Source organism: Olea europaea, chromosome 7 (assembly GCF_002742605.1).
Source record: "Olea europaea var. sylvestris chromosome 7, O_europaea_v1, whole genome shotgun sequence".
NCBI lineage: Eukaryota > Viridiplantae > Streptophyta > Magnoliopsida > Lamiales > Oleaceae > Olea > Olea europaea.
Genome location: NC_036243.1, coordinates 3486172 through 3499944, shown reverse-complemented (window position 1 = coordinate 3499944; position 13773 = coordinate 3486172). Strand labels below are relative to the sequence as shown.

General features: G+C 34.6%; 1 protein-coding gene across 1 annotated transcript; it reads right to left on the bottom strand.

Moving 5' to 3' along the window:
• Positions 1-9716: 9716 nt before the first annotated feature.
• Positions 9717-10196, bottom strand: LOC111397781. Its single transcript, XM_023024761.1, has 2 exons — positions 10165-10196; positions 9717-10062 (listed from the first exon to the last, which is right to left on the bottom strand). The coding sequence occupies exons 1-2, from the start codon at positions 10194-10196 to the stop codon at positions 9717-9719; spliced, it is 378 nt and encodes a 125-aa protein (XP_022880529.1).
• Between the last annotated feature and the right edge of the window lie 3577 nt (positions 10197-13773).

Sequence of the window (13773 nt, the reverse complement as noted above, 5' to 3'; positions counted from 1 at the left end):
ATACTACAAAATAATACATGGGAATTAGTAGACCTTTTTCTTGATAATAAACCATTGGGGTATAGATGGATTTTCAAAAGGAAAATGAAAGTAGATGGATCAATTGACAAGTATAAAGGTAGACTTGTCGCTAAAGGCTACAAGTAAAAAGAAGTCTTGATTTAAAAAGAGAATATTGTGGATCCGCTAACTAAAAGTTTGATGAGAGAACAAGTTGAAAGTTCATCAAAAAGGATGGGGTTAAAATCAATAAAATAATCAAGAGTTTCCATGGTGGCAACCCAGCCTAATTGACTAGAGATCCCAAGATCTAGGCTAAATAGGACAATCGAACTGTGAAAAACTTAGTACGGACTGGGGAGATTTTACTTCTAACCATTCCTATGATGAGCTAGTGCCTAACTGCCACAAAATAGGTTAAGTTACACTTTTAACAATTTCTATATCTTGATTCGTTCGAGTGGAGTGTAGTAGAATACTCTCAACGGAGATTACCTATATGGTTGAGAGGGGGTTGCTTTTAAGAAAATTAGGTGAAGATAAATTTTTCAAAAAACATTCATGAACCAGAAGGTGTCCAAGGTCAAAATGGACACACAAACATGAGAAACAATTGTGTTTGAAGAGAACTGTGTGACTTCTATTGTCTAATTTTACATGAATGGTTGACTATTCAAAGTAACTTGCTACTGATTAGCGAAGTAAATTCGATTAATTTTACTCGGGAAAGTGCAAAGTCTTTGGTCACTTATCCTGATGTAGTTTTGTTCAATTTTACTTTGAAAACCATATAAGATGTTGTTTGGAAAAGGTTGAGATATTTTATTCATGTGGGGGATTATTGGATAATAGTTTATTGTTAGTAAAATGAGTCAAATATAAGCCCAAATTTCAGTGGGACCTATACCTTAATTTTAATGAGATCTAGCATATTCACGATTTACTTCGAGATGATTAACATATATATTTTTTTATCAAAAACCATTTAGAATTGAATGAAATATTTAATGTCAAAATAACCCACTTGAAACTTTGAACTAGTGACAAATTGGATTTATTAAAAATTTGCCAAATACTCATCACACATAGGAAAGTTAGGAAACTTTGGTATAGTTTATATTGTGGAAGTTTGGAAATTAGACTTGGCCCCAAGGGTTACCAATAGTCTTTGGAAGAGGGAAGAAACATATACTATTGCGTTCAGTCATAAGCCCATATGCACACGTCGTTGTCGCTATTCGTCCAGTCTGCTCGGTTTAGCTCGACACAAGCATGTACATGAGTTCGATTCCTATTTGTGTGTAGGTGGGTCCTTGTACTATATTAACTTTTTGGACAAAATTTATTTGAATTTTTGAGCCAAATTGTAAGTAATCAAATTCTTGGTTACTTACTGAAATTTATTTCCATTGGCTTATTTTCGGGTAATTTTTAGGTCTGAATGGTCTACTAACCGACTAAACAGTCGACTTTAACCGACTTGACAAACGCAATATTGAACTAAGTTATCTGTTCAAGTTTGTAGGTTGTCTAAATAGTGATGACTGTTCTGAATGGGCTTAAAGGATATTTGAATGGCCATGAACGAGTCTACAAATAGCATGCCCTGCTACTAGAATAATTACACTATTTTCATTGCAAATGTTCTCTACTTTAAATCTCATTCTCTCTTTTTCTCTCGTTCTGATATTATTCTCGAAATAAAAACACTTCATTATGTTCGTTGGAACTCCTACAGGTTGCTGGGCTACATTCGTAAGAGATGAAATTTGTTCTATCCTGGGAAATGATTGTCGAACACCTTTAGCACCTGTGATCGTAGCAATTTGTTTTAAGGAAACACCGTAAAGTCAGTGGGAGTGATTTAATTTCTAATCATGTTGATCATATTGTTACTTTGCTGTTGATCATATTGTTAGCAGCTGTTGATCATATTGTTTTGCTTGCAAATTACATTAAAGTAATTCTATCAAGTTGTTCAAAAGAGAAACTTATACTCCAAAAACAACAATCCATTTCTTCACCTCTAGAAGCTCTACATAATCCCGGGTATCATTTTTGTGCAATGACTTAATTTTCTCCATCATAGCCTCTATCCAATTACTTTTCTCCTTGTTACCAACGACATCCTAAAAAGTTATAGAATCGCTATTGCTGGTAACGAGTGTATAAGAAACTGAATCCTTAAATCCATACTTCGTCGATGGCCTGATAATGTGAAGTGGTCTATTTATGGTAATACTATGATACTACTCATTTTTTGAGCTAGATCTATCCACTCCCTAAGCATTATATAGTCTAACTCTACATGCACCACTTGGCTTTTGCTACTGTCCTCGCCTAAATTGAGCCACATGCACAACATGTGTGGCTGTAGACTATGAATGAAAAAGGAAAATAAAATTTCATTCTTCACGGTCGGGCATAATTCTAAAATTTAAAACATAAATATGATATGATAATGTTGTTCAAAACATACCACAACAATAAAAAAAAAAAAAAAAAAAAAAAGGTCCATGCGACCGCATGGCATATAGCCATACGGTTACATGGCCTAATGCTGAGACCAATTGGTTTCGGAATTTGGTCTCAGCATGGGCAAACCATGTGACCGCATGGGTTTGTACCATGTGGTCGCATGGTGCAATTATTTGGCCGTTGGAGGCCGTTTTCTCTCGTTGTGAATTCAAAATTGGTGACTTTTGGCTTAAAATTTGGTACCATTTCGTGAATGTGGTGTATGCCTATATATATTGGATCCATGTTGAAGGCAAAGACATTATATAATATCAAGGTTCCAAAAAATCAAAGTCTTTAAAAGCCATATTCATATTCATATTCATCCTTTGTGTTCTTCAAGTTTTTTAGGATTTGTACTTGTGCTTTGGTGTTTAAATCCTTGCAAGGCTTGTTATAATCCTGCAAACCATTTGCCAACAACCTTCGAAGCATCTCAATTTCATAAGAGAAGGGGCAAATATTGTTTGAGGACAACGATATCGTGTTCATGCCATTCATTGATACAAGTTCAAGATTATCTTGTTATTGGCATTTTCGGTTCATATTTTGTGATCTCTATTCCAATCCGGTGAATTTTCTCCAACAAAAGATATAAGAAAAAATCTCCCTGATAAGGTGCTATGATAGAGTGAATAGTGTCTAATAGGCGCAGCAGTGGGGCGGTATTGAAAACAGTACAAAGAATCAACGAAACTAGGTAGCATGTCATCTCTTACGTGGTTTGTTTTCTACTAGTTGAACTGTCCCTTGAATATCCATGCACAAGGCGCTAAGCTCGAAATGAGATTATAGTATAATAGAATATTAATTGAGTGGTGGAGTCTCAAATTTAATATATTTAGCTGGATATCCCACCTTAACATCCTCTCTTTGGTCTAAGCCTCAAAGGAAGACTTCATTTCTAGCTTTCCCACATTCTGTGGTTTGCAAATGAAATATTTTTCAGGACTAACCCTTACAACGTTCTGAAAACAAAGGCGATTACATCACTTGACAATCACTGAGAAGTCATATTTTATTATATTATATGCTAAGACCAGACATGATGTCCTATAAAATGAATATCTTCCGCTAATTTCTGAAGATTTGATTTCTCCCTTGGGTCATTGGCTTGAAGTTGCTATGACGTCTATTCCTACCACAAATTCTAGAGTCAGGTTCCTGTAGTATATTCCTTAAAGCTATCATTTTGTCCAAGAAGTTCGTAACTGTCATTAATTCTAGTTTCAAATAGGTGGGATGAGATATCCTACAATATGGTTCCCTCCACTAAAGCCTAGTTATATCTACAAAGTATAAAGCTCTGCACAATAAAACTTAATGTATTTCTGCTAATTCATGCGTGTGTTTTTGGAGTCTAAAGATGTGAGACTTATTCCCTGATAGAAAAAAAATGTTTGGCAACCACTTCCACCATCTTCAAGGGGGGACCAGATTAATATTTTCTTGTGTCATATTGAGTAAACGAGATGTCAACCAAGGATTCTTCCCTGTGCTGCTACTTGTAAAAGATATAAGGGGTTTCTTTTCATTTTCAATCACAGCCTAATTAACAGTAAGCTTGTGTACCATAGAAATATTTTCTATCTCCTCGCCCCTGCAGTGCTTGTGTGAATTTTTTACTTTGGAGTTCAGCTAATAACAGATAAACCTAACATTTTTTTGTCGAATGCTGTAACTGAATTTTTTTTTAAAATTTACGTAATTTATATGTCCAGGATCATGCCATGCCTATATTTGTTGTTGAATCTTCGCCAGTGATTAGATAAGTTTGAACAATATAATAAAATTCTAAAGGTAAGCCTATTAATCTACTCATGCATGATTTTCATGGAATTTCTGAAAACAGGATTTAAAACCTACATATAGCTAATTTTCCATTATTTCACCTACCCTTTTGTCATACTTGTGTACCAAATTCCGCACTGTGTGCTTGCCATTGTTTAGGTAACATTTTCATTTTGGGAAAAATATGAGGCTTTTTGCAGGGAGGTGGTTGGTAGCTTGGGATTTGATAGCATGAAGTAAAAGTAGAGATGGTTTAGGAGCAAAAAATCCTAGGAATTTGAAAGGGAAAAAAAATGAAAATTGCTTTGGAGACTTCCCTTGAAACAATTTTACCTATGAGTAGGTTGTTCAGGGGAAAATATGGGTTTGAACCATAATGGTTGAGATCCAAGTGAATTGTGAGACTCCCTTAGAAATCCTTGGAAGTTCGTAACTCAAGGATTTTCTTCTTTTATTAGTTGTACAAAATTTGATGTGGATGTGGTGTCTGAGAGGAATGTAGATTGATTCTTGTTCCCCTGCTACTACATTTCTAGGTTTTATGATCTCTCATATCTTCAAAATACCCAAATAACTTTTGTTGGTTCACTTCTAAAAATGGGACAATAAATGTAACTTTCAACAAGTATCTAGTTTTCAGCTTGCATATGCTTTTCTACATTCATTGCAGTGTCACAGTTGGTAATATTTTTGTCATTTTGAGCCGTGTCATCTGTCGGGTAAACCATTTGCTCTTCGTTTAGACTGGTATTTGCAAATTGATTCTTAAGTGGCAAAACATCGATCTTCTTATCATTCACCAAGCACGTAATTTTTATCTTTGCACTCGAGTTTCCGACGACCGTTCATCTCTACCACATTGTACAATCTCATTTTTGTAGTATTTTTCAATAAAAAGTAGAATTTTGCCTACCTCCTTATTCTGATATATTTCACTCACTTTTTACTAATGCTTTGGATACCATGCTCTCATTACTTTCATGATCTCTGATTACATTACATGCGTTTTTGTTGCGGTGCATCATTTTCTAAAAATCTTATCGTGCATAAAATTGAGCACATTTATATCGCCTTTGTAGACTACTTTCCAAAAATCCTTGATAACTTGCTTTTGCTCGATGTGGCATTGTTGCTCATTAATGCTATGTTTTCTTTTGAAGAAAAATGTTATTATGTTGAATTGAATTACATTAGTACATACTATTGTGCCAAAGAATAATGTTGCAAAGTTAGAATATCATATTGAAGTAAATTCAGACATACGGGATGATTTGACGAAAATATATTATTATGTTGGAGAAACTATCATTGTACATGTGATGGCTTGATCGGTGAAAATCATCATTTCATAGTAAGCCATACTGGTCAGCATTTGAACTTAGCTGAGACTTGGGCCAAATCTCTAGCCACATGTTGATATGATCTGTGCTCATTGAAGCGACTAACATTCATAGCAGTCAAAGTCTACATTTATTTCTTAACTGCATCATCAAGCCTGTCAATCCTTCATTCCAAATTTAGGAAAGAGGTTGATAATTTTTCAATCCTTTAATCATTGTCGTACGAAAGCATGCCACTGTTACCATAGGTGGCCATTAGCCTGGGACAAAATTTTGCTTCAAATACTAAATTAATGTAGTGACAGAAGTAGAATCTTGTAAAAACAAGAAAAGCTAAAAAGCTCAAGAACGTTATTAAGAATCACTTGAATAGTGAATATGATTGGTGATCATCACAAGTCTAACCCTATTCTTTATAGCAGTGGAAGAAGATATAATATTCTAATTCTCGTAGACTAAGTAAAAGAAATTAATCTCCTACAAAAACAACTCTTAAAAGAATAAGAAAAATGCTAACCTAAAGAAAGGGTGCAGAGGCAATCTTATGCCCTTGTAGACAGTGGCGGACGCAGAAATTTTGAATTAGTGGGGCACAATCCCAAATATAGGAGATTGGGCAGGGCTGTAGCCCAGTCCCCTCCCCAGCTCACTTAATAGTTTTTAGGGCCAAATAAATAAATAAATAAAAATAAGTTAAAAAAATTATGTGTACATTTAATTTTTTTACATGTTAGCCCAGTTTGTTATGTATTAGTCCGACTTGTAGTCCGAACCTAGAACCGTTCTTGACACAATCAAAATTGCAAAAATATTGTAAAAAAATAAAAATAAAAAACGTTCAATATACAATAGAATGGTTTAATACGATGCTTGAAAAATAAAAATAAAATGCTTAAAAAAAATTATCGATATATATGGATAACCAAAGCATCTTCATCTGACTACTCTAGATCATCACTATTGAATTTAGACATGAAAAATAAAATTTTATGAAATGAAATGAAGTTACACAACTTTGATCATCAAAGACCACTATCCAGTATTTTATTATTTTATTCCCCCAAAGGCCAAACAAAATTTTCTCATTCCAATAAAATACACGGTGACATACTGGCTTCTATGACTTTCTAGTTTACTCACTCACAACTCTCTCTCTCTCTCTCTCTCTCTCTCCTCTCTTTGTTTCATCCTTTACCCTCTCTTTACACTCTCCGATCTCACTTTCTTTTTACATGATAATTACATACACAATACAATACACATTTCTCTGAATGACAACCAATAATTCAATACCTATGTGTTGACTGTCCAAAAACCTTTGCTCAACTCAGTTCCTGAATTGTGAACCACCAATCACAGATGGATTCATTATGAGACTTTTTTTTTTAAATACATACACAATACACACAACTAAACACATTTTATAGTATGCTATGTCGGTGGAAGAGTGTTCGTCAACATAAGAAGAAGAAGAAGAAGAAGAAGAAGAAGAAGAAGAAGAAGAATGGGTTTCGATTTTCCAAGGGAAGGGAACTAGGGATGGGTTTCGATTTTTCCATTTGGGCACTGGAGTCTTCTTCTGGGTCCTGCTAAAGAGGACTAAAGGCCAAAAAAAAAAAAAAATCAATTTTTGGAAGTTGGTGGGTCACATGACCCACTAGGACCCATTGTGGGTCCGCCTTTGCCTGTAGAGAATCGCCTCACTAACAACTATGAATCCCACCTTAGGAAAGCATGCTTGCTCATCAGGGGTCGGTAAAAGTAGCTAGATATTATTAAGGATCCTAAACCTCTTCCTAAACTTTACCAATTTGGTCTCCTTCACGTAAGTTGGCCACAGAGAAGGCCCCCACCAAATACTGTAATCTATGGCCTTTTGCATCATCCAGGCACTATGAAGGTCTACTGTAACGCTCCGACCCGCATGGATGGAAACGTCACTCAAACCATTGTACCTCAGTGTTAGACTTAGAAATTATTTAAAATAATAATTTAATTAACTACTCCTTTAACGGAAACTAAACATTTAATAGTTTTAAAAAAAATTCCCTAAGAACTATATTTTTCCTAACATGCAGATTACTATAAAATTATAAAATAAACTTGTTTGCATAGTTATCAATGTCAAAATTCATAATATTTTAAGAAAAAGTAGGGAACATCTTATAATATAACATATCCAAAATTTGTCTTCCGTCGGTGACATATAAGGTGTTGAAATATTTCCCAAAAGCTCGTTAACACTAACTAAACAAAGCTGTTTACTTTTTCTATCTCGTAGGGTAAGTGTCAATAAATTTGTTTGTATAGCTATCGACCTCTAAATTTCATAAACTTTTAATGTGAAGTAGGAAACTCCTTATAATATAACATAGTAAAAAATTAGTTTCCATTAGTATCATATGAGGTATTAAATTATTTTTTAAAAACCCAACAACGACCCGGTTGAAAGATAAATCGGTGCAGTTCACTTAAAATGACATATAAAATTCAATAGACATCAAAACCACATGATTTAAAATTTATTCAATAGCTAATCCATGAGAATATCAAATCCATTTGGTTTCATCCAGAAATTCCAAGTAACGGTCGAGTTAGGAAATTTTGAAATCAAGGCAGAAGCTGGGAATACGACGACTCTACCAGTGCAGTTTACTTTATGCAACATATAAAATTCTACCGACATCGGATTGACATGATTCCAAGTTCATTCAATTTGTAACTTATGAGAGTATCCAATGCCAATAGTTTTGTATAAAAATACCAAGTAACAAAAGAGTTATGAATTTTTAAAAATGAGGCAGAATCTGAATTTTTTGAAAAGACAGCAAACTTTAAATCGCTAACATATTTTTTGTAAACGGTTATTTGTAAATTTATTCATACGATACATATATACTTTCAAATATAATTTATTCACGAAGAATGTTCGTAAAATAGATCTACACACGACATCCATAGGAATCTAATTTAAAGAAATCGTAAACATTTCATAATTAACTAAAGATATTAAATCACCGGCTTCTCTATGACATGTTGCATCATCCTTTACCATCATCCACACCCCAAGAAAAATCCATTCAACCTTTAGGAAGAGAATTAACCCATGAGTTTGAAACTCAATAGATATCATCTGCGTATTTCATTATCAAATTAGAAATTTCGAACTATTGATTCATACCGTTACACGCAGATGGATTTTCGGCAAAATCCAATTACTATAGGATTATCATAACACATAGAGCCGAAGAATGATCATTCAAACCGTTGTAGTGTCGAAGCACCATACCAAGAGGTACCATTTCATTCAAACATTTATGGAAAATCATAATTCAAAACAAAGTAAACACTTGCACCTCTACCTACCTTGAATTTTCTTGGATATCAAAGAACAAAATGTGTAGAAAGCCATTCTTCTTCTTACCCTTGTTATTCCCTTAGCAAGTTGACATAAAATATTTTTTTTGAGAGAAAATAAGAGGAAATTCGGATTTGAGGAGGGGTGTAGTGAAAAAGACACCTTTCACTTCTTATAACATTTTTTTAATGAAAAACTAAGTGGGGGAGTTCTATTATCAATAAATTTATTAAATTTGGTCTTTAACTAAGAATTTGAAGAGTTTTTAAGCCATAAAAAAATAATTCATAAAAAAATTTATAAAAACATCTACATGGTGATTTGAACCTGTGTTGCCTATATGAAATTTCATGTAAATGACCATTGTGGCAACCCAGTTATTCATTAAATCCTTGTAATCAAATTTACTTAAACTTAATCTCTTAAATTGTTCCATAGCTCGTTTCTTGAATGAGCTAAGCTTGTGGTGCTAGATCATCCCAAAATAATAGCCTAATTTTATTTTATTTCTCGGGCTTCTACATCCCTTATACCTTAAGTAAAATTTCGTCCTCGAAATTTAGCTTATGGATTGGCAAAGAGTGTCGGATTTGTTTTTGACTTCTTCTTCTCTGTCCCGAGTGGATTCTTCTACTCCATGATTATTCCATTGCACTTTGACCAGTTGAATCTCCTTATTCCGTAATATTTGTACTTTTCGATCCATTATCTTAATTAGTAATTCCTTCATAAGATAAGTCTTTTTGTACTTCCAAGGATTGATAATTGACCACATGATCATGGTCATTCATATACTTTATGATCATTGATTTATGAAACACATTGTGAATGGCTGATAGTTCAGGCTGCAAAGCCAGTCGATAACCCACATTCCCGACCCTGTCAAGTATTTCAAAAGATCCGATATAACGAGGTCGTAGTTTACCTTTCTTTCCGAATCTAAGCACACCCTTTATTGGTGCCACATTTAGAAAAACTTTCTTTTCAACCTCAAATTCGAAGTCTTTTCTCCTGGTATCTGCATAACTCTTTTGTCTATCTTGCACAGCCTTTATCCTGGTATGGATCTTATCAATGACTTCAACTGTTCTTTCAATGATCTCTGGTCCCAAAACTCTATTTTCTCCAACTTCATCCCAATGAACAGGTGATTTGCACCTTTCACTATAGAAAGTTTCATATGGTGCCATTCCAATAATTGCTTAAAAACTATTACTATATGCAAATTCCACAAAAGGTAGATACGATTTTTAACTACCTTATAGATCCAGAACACAGGCCCTTAGCATATATTCCAAAGTTTGAATAGTCCTTTCAGATTGACCATCCGATTGTGGGTGATACGCCGTATTGTAATTCAATTTCGTTCCCATATCTTTTTGTAAGCTCTTCCAAAACTTTGACGTAAATCTTAGATCTCTATTAGATACAATGGACATAGAGTATAACTGCGCCTGCTGATCTAGACTAAATGTCATTTTCACTAGAAGAAAATGAGCGGACTTTGTTAGATGATCCACTAGTACCCATATAGCATTATGTTCTCTTACTGACTTTGGAAATTCTACCACAAAGTCTATTGCGATATTTTCTCACTTTTATTCAAGTATGTCCAATGGATTTAAAAACCCTGCTATTCTTTGATGTTCTGTTTTAACTTGTTGGCACACTATGCATTTTGTCACAAATGAGCTTATACTTCCTTTCATATTCCTCCATCAAAATGTATTTCGAAGGTCTCGATACATTTTCGTACCATCGGGATGTGTGGTGTACGGGGTGGAATGAGCCTCCCCTAATATCTCCTTCATCAAAACTTTATCCTTAGGTATACAAATTCTTCCTTTAAATATTAGTACGTGATCAAAAGCTATTTCAAAATCCTTTCTCTTATCAGTACCAATCTCGTTCTTGATCTTTACCTTGTGCTTCTATGATCTCCGATCTCTAAGAGTGGGTTAAACCATCAAAGTTGCTAAATGAGCAGTGACTTGTTTTGGTGTGGTAATCACTTCGATTCACAAATTTTCCAAGTCTTTGATCAACTCCACCGGAATAGTAGGTAATGATGCCAATTGTCCCATCGACTTTCTACTTAGAGTATCGTCAACAACATTAGTCTTACCAGGATGGTAATGAATAGTGCAATCATAATCATTTACTAGCTCCAACCATCCTCTCTGTCTCATATTCAATTCTTTCTGGTAAAGAAATATTTGAGATTATTATGGTCGGTGTAAATGTCGTACTTTCCTCCATATAGGTAATGGCGCCATATCTTTAATGCATGAACCACCGCTGTAAGTTCTAGATCATTTGTCGGGTAGTTCTGCTCATGTTGCTTCAATTGTCTTGAGGCATAGGCAATTACTTTTCCATGCTGCATCGGTACACATCCCAAACCTTGTTTGGATGCGTCACTATACATAACAAACTCTTCTGAAACTTCAAGTATGGTTAATACAGGTGCTGTAATCAATCGTTGTTTTAGCTCCTGAAAGCTTTGCTCACACTTATCTGTCTATTGAAACTTTATTCCTTTCCTTGTCAATTGTGTCATTGGTCTAGCTATTTTGGAGAATCCTTCTATAAATCTCCAATAGTACCCAAGCAATCCTAGAAAACTTCAAACTTTACTAGCGTTAGTCGGTGTTTTCCAATTAGTTATTGCTTCCACCTTTACTGGATCTACTCCAATTCCTTGGGCAACAACTACGTAACCGAGGAATCCAACTCGTTCAAGTCAAAGTTCACATTTTAAATTTGGCGTATAGCTTTTCCTTACACAATGTTTCTAACGCTATTCTAAGATGTTCTTTATGTTGATCTTTACACTTGGAGTAAATTAGAATGTCATCAATGAAGACTATAACAAATTTATACAAATACTGATGAAATACTCGATTCATCACATCCATGAACACTGCTAGAACATTTATCAAACTGTGAACTCCTAATCTCCATAATGAGTTTTGAAAGCTGTCTTAGGTATATCACATTCCCTAACCTTCAATTGATGATATCCAGATCGTAAATCGATCTTGGAAAATATCTTAGTCCCTTTTAATTGATCAAACAAATCCATGATTCTCAGGAGAGGATACTTATTCTTGATGATCAAACGGTTCAACTCTCGATAGTCGATACACATCTACATACTTCCATCTTTCTTCTTTACAAACAATACCGGTGCGTCCCATGGTGATACACTTGGTCGAATAAAGCCAATGTCTAACAGTTCTTGTAACTGGATTTTCAACTCCCAAAGTTCTTTTGGAGGCCATTTTGTATGGAGCTTTAGATACCAGTGTCGCTCTGGGAACCAAATCTATTGTGAATTCCACTTTTCTATCTGGTGGAATACTAAGTAGATCTTCTGAAAATACATCTATAAATTTTTGCACCACTGGTACATCCTCAATCTTTATCGTTGTCAATTCTTTTCCAGAGATATTAACTAGAAATCCTTGAGATGCTTCATTTTTCAACATTTTCTCGGCTTATAAGGCCGATAATAGTTGGAGGTGGGGTTTGGTTTTTATTCTAGGGAAAGAAAATTGTTCCTCTCCTGGTTTATGAAAAGACACTTCCTTTTCTCTACAACGAATGGTTGCATAATTATATCCTAACCAATCCATGCCCAAAATTACATCAAAATCTTTTATCTCTATCACATACAAATTTGATTCAAATGTTTTTCCCTCAATTTTAAGATTCACCGACCTAGCGAACTGATCTGTGTTCAATGTTCTTCCTGAGAGAATGCTAACTTCTAGTGTACTCTTTGACTTACCATAGTTAATACTAGATTTAGCAATGAAAGATGTTGATACAAAAGAGTGAGTAGCTCCTGAATTAAACAGTAGATAAGCAGGTATATCATAAATCAGTAATATATCTGCTATCACATTTTAGTTTTCCTTTGCATCTTTCTGAGTCATTATAAAAACTCATGCTTTTCCATTTTTATTCTGTTCACAATCCTTAGCAATATGTCATGGTTTACCGCACTGAAAACAGGCATTCTTCCCATACAAGCATTCAGCACGATGAGGCTTACCACACTTAGGACATGGAGCTACTGTAGCAACTATGGCCTTACTGGCACTAGATCTAATATTAGCCTTCTTATTTTACCATTTGCCTTTCTTTTTGTCTTGATCATTTCATTTTCTCTTTCCAACTTGTCCTTTGTCCTGCTTGTTGTACAATTGGCGATGTTGCTCTGCATTTGCCTTCTGATACCAAATATCGTGAACTCATTCCAGCATCTCACGGTATGATGTGAAACGATGTGACATAAGAATCATGCTTAGGTTTGGGTTTAACCCTTGCTCAAACCTTCTAGTCTTCTTAATTTTCATGTCCACCAGGTGTGGAGCATACATTGAGAGGTAGTCAAATTTTTGCTCATAATTAGTCAAGAACATATGACCCTGCTTGAGCTGAAGGAATTCATTCTCCTTGAAATCCCTTAGAGACTGAGCAAAATACTTGTCCATTACTTCCTACTTGAATTGTTTCCCATGTTAACGTTAATTATTGCTCTTGGGTCTTAGTTCGAAACATCGAATCCCACCAGTGAATTGCATTAGCGATAAACATGAACTCTGCACACTGGACCTTTTGGGCATCAATGCAGTCTGAGTCAAAAACTTCGTTCTAACTTATGAAGTTATTCGTCAACTATTAATGACCTGATGCTCCATCGAAGGTAGGGGTTTATGCCTTCAAAAAATTTAATAATTAATTTTTTTAATAAACGAA